The 12,626-nt window shown below is 47.2% G+C and overlaps 1 protein-coding gene across 1 annotated transcript; it reads left to right on the forward strand.

Annotated features, from left to right (window-relative positions):
• The first annotated feature begins 2,029 nt into the window (after positions 1-2,029).
• Positions 2,030-11,768, forward strand: kmt5b (lysine methyltransferase 5B). Its single transcript, XM_076046493.1, has 10 exons — positions 2,030-2,527; positions 3,990-4,241; positions 5,304-5,451; positions 5,564-5,729; positions 5,817-5,926; positions 6,085-6,251; positions 6,349-6,368; positions 6,463-6,599; positions 6,699-6,898; positions 8,098-11,768. The coding sequence occupies exons 2-10, from the start codon at positions 4,079-4,081 to the stop codon at positions 9,660-9,662; spliced, it is 2,676 nt and encodes an 891-aa protein (XP_075902608.1). The 5' UTR covers positions 2,030-2,527; positions 3,990-4,078; the 3' UTR covers positions 9,663-11,768.
• The last annotated feature ends 858 nt before the right edge of the window (positions 11,769-12,626 follow it).

A 12,626-nucleotide genomic window follows, 5' to 3' on the forward strand; every position in this document is an offset into this window, starting at 1 on the left:
CTTAGATCCATTGAGAGCTGATTTAATGATTGGACACATTATGGAAATTTGCTCTGCGGCAGGTGGGCGTTGCACTGATGTTTATTTTGTTACTGTTCTCTGGACATCATAGAAACAGCAGACAGCAAATGAGGCAAGGGTTTGCGTGTGGCTGGAAAATGTGGACAGAAAAACAGTTAAAAGGACAGTTCACCTGTAATTTATGACATTCTATCTCCATTCTGTGTTCTTATACATCTTTTCAGTACAGTGTTTATAGCTGCTTATTTATACAGATATGCCTTGTTTCAGTAGTGGCCCAGTGTGTGGCCAGTGCCATCCACATTGGCTGCCTGCACATCCATGTTTAAGCAAAACACATAAATATTATTTTTTAAATAATTAAAACCTTTAAAAATTTATCAATATTTATATTAAGCACACAATTGATTAATTTATTCAATTGATTGCTATGATTGTTTGATTTGTCAAGTGATTAAAATTGAAGTTCCAGAACAAGTTAGATGAAGCCTCCGCAAGATATTAGAGGCTTTGCAAAGCTCCACCCTTACGTGGTCAGTTTTCAGTGCTATGTTAAGGGGAGAGCTTGCTCCAGTTCCAGTGTTGCCAACTTAGCGACTTTGTCGCTATATTTAGCAAGTTTTTAGATCCTTCTGGCAACTCTTTTTCCAAAAAAGAGAGTCACTCGCAAAACACATAAAGCTTTGCCTGGAGAAAAAGCGCGTCAACATCCTCCGTGCCTAAAGCACCCGCAGGCTGGCCGATCCTTGTGCAGAGGTCCCTCTGCAGCTGCATGTAGATATTTATGAGCAGGGGATAGACACACTACGATGTCCCGACTGGACATAAATTACGCAGGTGCAAAGCTGCTGCTGGCTTACAATAACGAAACTTCAGAAAACTAAACTGAAGCTAAAACACAAATAATAATAATAATAATAATAATAATAATAATAATAATAATAATAATAATAATAATAATAAACACTAAAAATTCCAGGTTGAAAAGCTGTGAATATGTGTGAAAGAAGCAGAAATTAAAGTAGCAAGGCATAGAAACAGTAACCAGGGGGGTGGGACTTAGCAAAAGGTGAATTGTAAAGTGAAATTATAGGTTTTATAATTCCAGTCGGTACAGTGTTTCTACTCAAAATCTGCAATAGATAGATAGAGAGAACATGGCTGTGCAAGATGAGGACAACCTGCAAGCCGGACGCTTCCATATGTATATATGAGGGAACCGTTGTAACCATAGGAGAACAAAACTACTTTTGTATTACAGTGACTACGCTTTCACTCGCAAACATATTTATGGGTGATATATTTGGCAAAAAGCCAGACTTTACACACAGCACCTTTATGTCCTTTCCCTTCTGGAAAAACATGGCACATCCAATTTTGTACTGGCTCGAAATAAAAAAATTTTGCCAGGGCAAGTGTCTGCTTTTCGGTGCGGACATAAACTGAACTGAATAAATATTAAATCATTAAATCATTAAGGAGAAGTACCATCGTGCCAATCAGCAGCCATTTAAACAACTTTCTGTATCCTATATGTGGAACTATAAGCTAAGAGTTTAAGTAATGGTAGTCTATCAACTGCAAAACTGTGGTAATTGTGGTAAAGGTTTTTGTTGTAATATCCACAGACGCAACCCAAGTTAACAGGTGATTAGTGAACCTGTGTGTGTGTGTGTGTGTGTGTGTGTGCGCGCGCGCCCTGTCACTGGAATCCGACAAGCTTAGAAAGGTTTGTTTATGCGGCGCTACTTTTGTGTACATCCGACAATCACTAGCATCAACTAACGTGACGGCATCTCCGCGTCGTCGTCTTCCCAAAACGAAAACAAAGTCGAGGACAAAGTTTGCTCCAGGAGCAACCGCTAGACTTTCACACCGAAACGCTCCGGTGCAGTTTAGCCGTTTCAGTCCCGAGAGCCGACACCGTCTGCGTATTTTTTCCGGGGGAACTACTTTATGTGGGATGGCTGTGCTGCGCCGCCTTTCTCTCCCTGTGGCCTGTTGCGAGGACGCCATCTTGAATTTTAATGTTAATTTTTGAAAAAAAAAAAAAAAAAAAAAAAAAAGGAAAAAAAAAGAAGTGTTTCCTGTGATATTTTCGTTGAGGGTTTCGTGCCAAATTTGTAGTAGTTTGCCGGAGTTGCGTTGATTACTTCGTGGTTTTTCGCCCCCATATAAATTCAATCCGTGATCAATCGGCTTTTGGTTTTGTTTCTGTGCTCGCCAAGGGACATTTAACGCTCCGAACGCGTGAAAATACTCTCGGCTTTACTGCTATCGAAGTGTTCGCTGTTATGATAAACACTGTCACCTGGACCGAGGCACCGTCTGTTGGCACGACCGAATGGGAAGCGTAGGTCGTGTGTACGGCCGTGCTGACGTTTCATTCGAATCTAAATCGCGGATTTATCGTCGGATTCTGGCTAAATGGCTTCCATATCAAACAACTCGAGCTAGCACAGCCTATGCTAGCGAGCGTTAGCGGCTGTGGTCCAATGGTTTGCAGGTAAGTAGCATCACGCAAGCTAGTGACTCACCACCTTCATTGTGCCTGTTATTTTCTTATTGTTGAAAGATGAACATTTCATGTGCATATACGCCGACATTTTATAGCATTGTGGTAAAACGTAACAAGATAATCGTGCTCACATTGGCTGCTAAGCCTGTTAGCATGCAACTTCACCTCAACTGACTGCTCAGCTAGCACGTTCAGGAAAGCACAGCTAACAAGAATGGTTAAGTGTTTTCAATTTGGACTGCTTAAAATGGTATTGGCCCTTCGGAATGTTATCATCATGCGTTAAATTAACCTGAAACACGTGTCATTCGCCAAACATTTGATGCCTTCGTGCATTTGTTGCCGCTTCAAGCAAGTGTTTGTACAATTGCCACCAGTTTAAATATCCAGAACACTGGCGCCGGTCCCTTCCTTTTTATCTTGTGAAATGAGACTTTGATGCGGGTGTTTCGCGGCTCACTGGGCCGGTACTGACACGGCTCGCCGGGAGTTGGCCGTGGCGTTTTGCCGGTGTCTGAGGTTCGTTAGCCGCCTTGTCCGACCCCCTCCCTAGTAGCGTCGGCCGGATCGTGGTTAGCCTCACTTGTGGGTGGAGAGACGACAGTTAGCAAACAATACGAGTCGTAATGACGCCTCTGACACGGTCCTGGCCCTCGCGTTTGGAATGGCCTTCCGGTTTTCCGCTGCACCGCCGTGGGCTTTAGGTTCTGATTGTCGTTGACGTAGCTTACGACAGCTGCAGCTTTTGTGATAAAACTGCATAGCATCCAATGCATTTGGTACAAACACGACGGAGCTCCCAAGCGGCGAAGACAACACCCCGCTTGCACAAATACAATTCATAAACGCGTCTGTGTAGTTGGGTAGTGGGATGTAAACCCGACTTTCTGTGTGTTTTAAATATATCATAGAATCCATAGCCATTAATTCTCAGTATTCGTAATGATAACACAGCCGATGGGGTTGTTGTTACACTTGACCGTCAGCCAGGGCGTTACCCGAGGTTAACGCTAGATGGAGTCAGAGGATTCTTTTCAATTGGCATCCCCAGCGCTGTCTTATTCCTCATAACGCAACATTCATCCCCGTCCTCAGTGTCTTTGCTAGAGTTTGACTATCCACACGCACATACAAACAAATATATACCATAGGTCTCCAAACCTGAATTGTGTGCTTGTGCATCTGTCAATGACTTTTTTTGTTTAGTTGAAAATTTGTTTTGGTATTCATGGTATCCGTGAATTTTTTAAAGGTAATAATTAGGAATACACGGGCAATGGTTGATTGTTTTCCATTTCAGTCGGAAGCAGCATTTATCAAAAGTTGCAGTTTGTTAGTTGGTGTTGCTGCCTCAGTGAAGATGGGAACACTGCCCTCTTCAGTCTGTTGATGGAAGATAAATGTCTTGGCTCTCCACATACTAATATATTGTCGGTTGGTTCTCCCTCAGGTTTCCAACTTTAGACCCCAGTCTTACTCACTCAAGAGTGTTTCTTCATCTCGGAGACTAAATGCAACTGGACCAGTGTGCTTGTGGGCATGAAGTGGCTGGGCGAATCCAAGAACATGGTATTAAATGGCAGACGACACGGGAACAAGTTGACCGGGGAGACACCTGTGAGCCAGAGTCAGACTCGCTCTCAGCACTCGCAGAGGGTGTCGCTGCGCCACAACAAGAACCGAAACCGAAGATGTAGCCGCAGTGAGTCCAGCGCGTAGTCAGTTTATGTTGTGTGTTTGTATGTTGGTTTCTTGTGGGGACGCACAAGCCACATTCTTTCACAACCAATCTGATCCCGATACCTGATTTTTTAACTCTACCAATACCAATAGTCTTCCAGTACCAGAGGTCTACTTTAGTATTCTTATCATTATTGATTTTACACGAGACTCTAATATAAACTCCTCTCTAGAGGCAAGTACACATGTATGTCCCGAAAGACAACTTGAGATAAGCATAGGTCAGAAAAGCAAGAAGAAATCGTGTCAACAGGAATAATCACATTCTGAACACAAATATGGAACTGAAAGGATTTCATATTGATTGTCAACATTTATTTGATTCTTACTACTAGTGCAATATACACTGTCAGAATCCAAAAGTAGCTGTGCTATTATTCTGAACGGCAACGATCCAAATCAAGTAGACGCTATGTAGGAAAACTGTTTTCAAGTGTCAAATATGAAATAAGGTGGAAACTTCGACACTGCCCCTCTACAGTGGGCTGCCTCATGACCAGCACAAAGTAAGGACACTGGCCCTTCTAGCATCAACAAATAAAGGTTTTCAGATGTCACATTTGAAACGAAAGAAATGTGCAATACGTGTAAACATTCACACCATCAAGAAAACAATGTGCATTTAATCCGTGCAAATTCAGTACATTCTGACCGCTCGTATCGTCTGTCTGTCCCCCGCAGCTAAAAACTCCGTGTGCACTTTTGACGTGGTGCTATTTGAAGTGTTCGGTAGCATTAGTAGTACTGTACGTTGCGACGGAGCTCACCCTTCTTGGAATAACGTGTTGACGTAGATTCGAGGGTAAAGTATCCCCGCGCAGGAGATGCGTTGTGTAGGAAAAGTTGGCTTGAAGGCGCAGTGTCGCCAAAATGCCGGCCTGCTAGCTGGCTGCAACCTGGATTGGAAAATTTCCCAGGTTGATTGGAGGTTTTCCTGACCCGTGAATTACGTCAGATTCTGGATTGGATCAGCCCTAGTCCTGGTTGCATGCACTAACGTCTGTCTGCGTTTTACTGGTGCCAGGGTTTAATGCAGCCAATCTGGAGGCAGAGAGACGCTATGTGCCCTCCTCTGGAATGACTGCAAAGGAGTTGTGTGAGAATGACGACCTGACCACCAGCCTCATCCTGGACCCATACCTGGGGTTTCAGACTCACAAAATGAACACCAGGTTGGTATTAAAACGGTTATGCTGTCCATATCGTCTGTACACAATCAGCTTAGTCTTTCTTTATATTTCACATTTTTTCATAATTGTTGCCTCATTTGACTGTCTCCCACAGGTTTCGTCCAATAAAGGGAAGACAGGAGGAGCTGAAGGAGCTCATAGAGCGTTTCAAGAAACACGACAACTTGGAGAAAGCTTTCAGAGCTTTGATATCTGGCGACTGGGCCAGGAATCTGTTTCTACACAAGACAAAGGCCCAAGAAAAGCTCTTCAAGCAGCATGTGAGTGGTTTTGTTCTGTTTTCTTCGACCCCATTTCTCCTTCTGCCGCATCACATTCCACTGAAAGCCTACCTTCCATCTGCGCAGGTGTTTGTCTATCTGCGGATGTTTGCCACCGACAGCGGCTTCGAGATTCTCCCCTGCAATCGTTACTCTTCAGAGCAAAATGGAGCTAAAATCGTGGCAACTAAGGAATGGTGAGGACACAGCGCCGCCTATTGTAGCCGAGCCTTCAGCCACTAAATGCATTGGAGCAGTTTCTGGTTTAACTTCTTCCGCGACGTCGTGTCTGAACTGCCGAAGCGCGTTGTTGTGCAGCACGCAGCAAACCCATTGCTTGTATCTTGTTGCACAGGAAAAGAAATGACAAGATTGAGTACCTGGTGGGCTGCATCGCCGAGCTGTCCGAAAGTGAAGAGAACATGCTGCTGCGGCACGGAGAGAACGACTTCAGCGTCATGTACTCTACTCGCAAAAATTGCGCGCAGCTCTGGCTTGGGCCGGCCGCCTTCATCAATCACGGTACCAGTCGGCGATTTCTACAACTGCACTCACTGTCACGAGTTTCAATTGGTTTTAATTTTACTGACTTCATTTTTTATCACACATTTGGTTTCAGATTGTCGACCAAACTGCAAGGTAGGTCTCTTAGAAAGAGAAAAACACCCCACTTTGTGTTTAGAGTGCAAGATGAGCAAGTAAGCGCGTTTGTTGTGTGTGTGTGTGTGTGTAGTTTGTGTCGACAGGACGAGATACGGCGTGTGTAAAGGTGCTGAGGGACATTGAACCCGGGGAAGAAATCTCCTGCTACTACGGAGACGGTTTCTTCGGGGAAAACAATGAGTTTTGTGAATGCTACACATGCGAACGGTAGGGTGCACACACCGGACAGCCGCACCAACGAAAGACACGAGATCCCGCGCTGTGTTTCTGAGGGTTGTCTTGTTTTTTTGTGTTCTGAATGTGCAGACGAGGCACCGGCGCGTTCAAATCCAAGGCCGGACTCCCGGCCGAGGTGCCGGTGATCAACAGCAAGTACGGGTTACGTGAGACGGACAAGCGTCTCAACAGGTTAAAGAAGATGGGCGAAGGGAACCAGGGCTCTGACAGCCACTCAGTAGGCTCCCACACCGACGTCGACTCTCAGGAAATGCCAAAAACACATCAATGTAAGAGTCCTTCTAATATCCAGCCGTGTGTCACAAACGCTGCAGGAGTCACCAGCGTTTTTCATCCAGCTGTGCAGACGTGCAGAGACTCTAACAGGGTGTGTCCCAGTTCACCTCGGTGGCGCTGCTCATCTGGCGCAAACACTGACGAAAGTCCCCCATTTTGGGTTGCTTCCACATTATGCGGCCCATAGAGCACTCGTTGTCGGTTCTAGGGATGTACCGAACACATTTTTCTGGTCCCGATCCGATCCCGATTTTTTTTTTTTCTTTCCCCCGATGCAATCTTTTTTCTTACCTTGAATAAACTGAATCCATTGGATTCAGACTTTTCCCTTGGTGCAGTGCAAAATAAATGGGATTGTTTGCGTCAATGATCAATCCATGCTTTGCTTTTCGTCAGTTTTATTTTACAAATTGAAGAACAGTGAGCAAACTATATAAAACTTAACAATTAAATAAAAAATAATTGTGTGAAACTGCTTATAAAGTAAGTGCATTCATTTTTTAAAGTGCATTCGGAGCTTGGTGATGACTTCACTCTTTGCTCAGTAAATACAATGTAGACTTTGCAAAGGTAATGTAAGCCTCATTGAATCAGTAACTTAAGTTACAGTGAACAACTGATACAAATTAAACTTGTAAACATGTAGTAGCTAAAGTTTAACACTCTGCTCAGTAAAAAAAAAAAAAAGCAGATCGGCCGATCACCGATCTATTAAAATATGCTAAATCGGCATGCCGGATCGGATAGGGACATCCTCTAGTCGTTGCCCATTTTTGCATTGTGGCCTATGGGGGAAAATGCTTTTTTTGAGCCACGTGGGACTTTTGGCTGCAGTCCATCAAGTGGCCACTAGAAAAGTCCGATATCCAGTTCATATCACACATCGATGGTTTAGTATCAGAGCTACCAGTGTAACGGACCGGCAGAGTCAAGAGAGTCTCACAGTTATCGTAACAAATGAGCAGACTTGACTTTTGGTTTTGGTTGACAAAGGAAATCCATGATGCACGCATGTCACTCTGTCTGTCTGTTACATGTTTGTTTTTTTATTATTATAAAGTTAAAGGGTTTAAATGTTTCGTTCAGTATGTTTTGGAAAACAGAACTCCAAGTGGTGAACGACGTCAGGTCAGGTCAGTGTCTGATTCAGTGCAAATACTTAACACGCTGCATTTTGCCTCTTTCCAACCAGCTGCCAGAAAAAGAACATCATCGTCATCTGGTCTGAAGTTTAAAAACAGGACTCAATCCAGACAGACTTTGTCACGAGCCCTCTCTACCTCATGTTCCAAACAAGGTCGCGTAAACAATAACAGGGTACCAAAGAGACTAAAATCCCAATCCAAGCCTTCACTAAGTAAAGTCCAGTTGCGGAGTTGCCGGAGGGCGACGGAGCCCAAGGCCTTGTCCAAGAGCGACGCCTGCCAGCTGGGCCTCAGGGACCCGAAGGCGCCGCCGTACAAGAGCGTCGCCATCAAGAAGGAGAAAGACGGGCGGGAGGCGGGGCAGCCGGCGGCCGGCCAGCGAGGCTGCGTCACGCGGCACGCCGCCCAGGGGAACGGCGGCATCGCGCACGCGCCGAGCGGCGACGGCAGCCGCAGTCCCACCTACAGAACTCGCAGGTCCACTCGGACCCTGGTCAAGGCCCAGGAGACGGCGGTCAGCGTCAAGCTGGAGCCCGTGGCCGCTGACCATCTGAGCCCCATTCCCGGCAGGACGCTCATCAAGACGGAGCCGGCCAACATGGACGAGTACCTCCGGCCTGCGGGGGCGCTGCAGCAGCAGCAGCAGCAGCTGCAGCAGCATCAGCAGCAGCAGCAGCAGCAGCCGCCGCCGCCGGCCCTGGACGCGGGCTACGGCCGGAGGGGCTCGTGCGCCCGGCGGAAGCGGCTGCTCGGAGGCGAGCAACGGACGATCAAGCGCGAGGAGTCGTACGGCGAACAGTTCGCCCCGGCGCCGAGCTACGCCGCCACCGCCGCCGCCGCCGACTGCGGCAACATGGTGCTGAGCTTCGCCGAGCGACACCGGGACTACGCCGGCAAGGCCCTCCGCAGGGACAAGGTCAAGAGCGGCTGCCGCTCGCAAGACAAGGCCAAGAAGAAGCGACGCATCACGCAGTACGACGCCCAGCTCATCCTGGAGAACAACACGGGGATCCCCAAACTGACGCTCCGCCGGCGGAGGGACAGCAGCAGCAGCAAGGCCAACGACGGCGGCGACCCCGTCGGCTCGTCGGCCGTCAACTCGGCCTCCTCCAGCAAGATCAGCATCAAGTTCAGCAAGGACCACGACAAGGACAACGGCAGCTCGTACATCGCCAAGCTCAACAACGGCTTCGCGCCCGTCGTCCACAGCAACGCCACCAAGCTGAAGATCCAGCTGAAGAGGGAGGAGGACGTGCGGCGGGCGGCCCACCCCCGCGCGGACAAGGTGGCCTTCGGCGAGGACGTGGCCGCCGAGCTGGAGGCCAGGAATGGCGGCCACCGCGGCCAGAAGGTCCTGGCGGAGCCTTCCTCCGGCGAGGACGACGAGGAGGACGACGACGAGGAGGAGGACGACGAAGAGGACGAGGAGGAGGAGGAGGAGGACGACGACGACGACGAAGACGAGGACGACTACTTTGACAACGAGTTTGAGGACGACTTCATTCCACTTCCGCCAGCGAAGCGCCTGCGACTCATCGTGGGCAAAGACTCCATAGACATCGATATCTCCTCCAGGAGGAGGGAGGACCAGTCGCTGAGGCTCAACGCATGAGCGGAGGAACTCATCGCTCCCACTTCCTGTAAATAAAGACGACTCGCTGATCAACTGTCCTGTTGATGTAATAGAAATAAAAAACAAAACAAAACAAAAAAAAACAACTCACACAACACAAAAACAAAAATGGCAGAAATGAAGAATGTGGGTGAACCTGACTTGAAGGCGCTGTTGACCTAAAACAAACCTCTGTTTTTCACTTCATCCTCACTACTAAAATTTGTATGACAGTTTTGTAGTTTCTCCGTCACACTTTGCACACCATGACAAGAAGACAAAATGCAAGAATTGATCAGCCCGATTTTATTGGAATTGTTTTTTTGTTTTGTTTATTGTTTTTTTGCCCCCCCCCCCCTTTTTTTTTTTTTTTTTTTTTTTTTATGTTTATGCAGCAGCAGAACGTGAGTTTTGTTCTAGATTCAACTCTCCCTGAGAGCGGATGCACTTGTCACCTCCAGAACGGACATGGATCTTGTAGAAAGTGTACAGTCTGCGGACTCTCCAGGCCATCTCATGGGCAGGATTTCATTCTTGAGTTTTGCTTTATAAATGTTTTTTTTCGTTGCTGTTGTTTTCTGTTTTTTTTTTTTTTTTTCTCCCTCCCTGTTGCAGTTTGCCTCGGTCGATCCAGCGGCTTCGCGACTGCCGTTGCCGCATTTTCGTTCGGGTGCCATGTTGTCATTATAGCAGGAGTTTTTACATGCAACTTCAGTCACGCATTGAACGGCAGCTCAGGGTGAGAAGTTGGTCCAATTTTTTAATATATATATATATATATATTAAAGGAAATTCCAATTTTGACTCATTCCAGAAGTTGCATCGTCAGTTGATCCTAAATCTTACTGCAACAGTGAACATACTGTCTCTTGCTTTTTATCTTTCACTCTCACACGTTCCAAAAAAAAAAAAAAAAAAAACTCATTGAAAGGATTTACATCCTGCCCAACAGGGGCGCCCGAGGCTACAAAGAAGAGTTTTGGTTGCTGAACAGGATGTGGTGGAGTTTAAGCTCCGCCACAGTTAGAAACACGCTGTGTTCTGTCTTGTTTGTGGAGTTGTTTTGAAGAGAAAGCCAAGCGGTGCATTGAGAGCTGCTGCGTAATGGCGACATGGCACAAAGCTAACCGCTCGTTTCATCCGGGACGCGGCCGAGAGCGCAAACGCAGTGTCGCCACCAGGGGGCAGCCTGGAGCTCGTGTACAGAAGTTTTGACAGGAAGTTGCTTCCTGAGTGTAGAATCATGTCTGACTTTTTCAACGGTGCTATGTTTCTTTCTTCACTGTGTGCGTGCGTGCGTGCGTGCGTGCGTGCGTGTCAAGAGGCCCGACTTGTGTGAAGACGTACTTTGATTTGTCGCTTTGTCTCCGTCTCTCTCACACACACGCACGCACGCACGCACGCATGCACTTCCAGTCCACTTTCACTTAAGTCTATCCAACAGCATTAGGTGCCTTAACAAACAAGCTTTTGGACACATTTAGACCAAAATGTGTTTGACGACTAATCATCGGAAAGTGAAAACGCTAAAGCCATCAGCCCTTCCATCCTCCACCCTCCACCCACTCTGAAAAAAACAAATAAAGTAAAATAAAAAAATTAAAAAAACAATAAAAAAAAAAATCACCGCCCAGTAGGTTTTTAGTTTTCCTCCTGTGTGTGGCGGGCGGAGGTGAACGGACGGTCTGCAGGCAGGTGAGCCGGGACTCTTCACCGTTGCTCGCCCACCCGGCTCTGTGTTGATATGTACTGTTGACATCACCAGCAGCCCTGTGGGACGTCTCTCCATCCTGCACTGTCCAGTGTTCCAGGTGTGCCGTCTGTCCGTCTGTGTGCTCTGTGTCCAGTAGACAGCTGATCCACATCCGCACTTCATTGGAGAAGGTGTATAAAACTAAAGAAACAAAAAAGAAAGGAACAACGAAAAGGGCGAAAAGTAATGTGAATAGCTTGCGGACATTTTAGCCTGGGTAGTGGGGATCGTGTAAAGAGAATTAAAGATGGACATTGTGTATATTGTCCGATATGTAAATCGTGAACACATCTTGTACTTATTTAACAGTTTTGAATACTTGAAAACTATATAAAGTTTCTTTGTGACTCTTGTTTGTGGAGACTTTGTTGAATCTCGCAGGCGCTCTGTGCTGCAGAGGAGCTGCCTGCCGTCCCGCCAGGGTCCCACGGGAAAGATTTTTCCTGTGATTTCATTCAAAAAGTCAAGCTTTTATTCACCGAACATGCCGTTGGAGGAGGCCCTATCAGGCTGTCACCATCACCGCAGGCCAATCAGTCTTTCCCTGCTTGTGGAGCCACTTGGTGAAAGCTCAAGGCTTCCTATTGGTGGTGTTGGTGAGTGTGGTGAGGGATCCAGTTGTGATCAAACTGACCACACTGCAGCGTCAACTCTAGCAGACGTCGCTTACAAACAGGCAGTGGCTGTAGGCACAGCCGAAAGCCTGGCTGTGGCTCCGCCTCTCTCTCTCCCCCAGTGCAAGCCGATTGGTCCAGTCGTACTGTGACCGGCTGACGATGATTCAGATCCTAACCTTTTCAAGATGAAAATCCAGAACAAGTCGGACTTCTAGGTGCATCAAAGTGCCACTCACAGACCAAAACTGCCCCCAGCTGAAACGCTGGCAAGTTGAGAAGTGAAAGTTGTGAGTTGCGATCCGACTCAAACGCCATTGAGAAGCCGCATAAAGTAGCCATGGTGCCAGCCTGTCTGACAGACCAAGAGGCTTTCAGTCAGAACAAATCTGCCTTCCCGACAGGTTGCGAGTCCTGTAGAACCAGACCAGGGTGGCCGGGCTACGACGTCATGGCGTGGAGAGAAGAAATGCCGATTGTGAGTCAGAGCTCGCGCAGTGTCGCGACCCCCCCGCCGACTGTTCTTAACAGCATCCTCGGTCCACGGGCAGAGCGAGTCTGACAGACGTCTCTGTTGAGTCGCAGCACGAGACAATC

The sequence above is a fragment of the Nelusetta ayraudi genome, unplaced genomic scaffold (assembly GCF_046127955.1).
Source record: "Nelusetta ayraudi isolate G7.1 ecotype Tasmania unplaced genomic scaffold, CSIRO-AGI_Nayr_v1 ptg000002l, whole genome shotgun sequence".
Lineage (NCBI taxonomy): Eukaryota > Metazoa > Chordata > Actinopteri > Tetraodontiformes > Monacanthidae > Nelusetta > Nelusetta ayraudi.

Excerpts from the sequence above, each read along its gene's own strand:
- kmt5b (XM_076046493.1), top strand. The coding sequence starts at position 4,079 with ATGAAGTGGCTGGGCGAATCCAAGAACATGGTATTAAATGGCAGACGA. Across the intron at positions 5,730-5,816 it reads AAAAGCTCTTCAAGCAGCAT|GTGTTTGTCTATCTGCGGAT; the intron begins GTGAGTGGTTTT and ends CCATCTGCGCAG. Across the intron at positions 6,899-8,097 it reads AATGCCAAAAACACATCAAT|CTGCCAGAAAAAGAACATCA; the intron begins GTAAGAGTCCTT and ends CTTTCCAACCAG.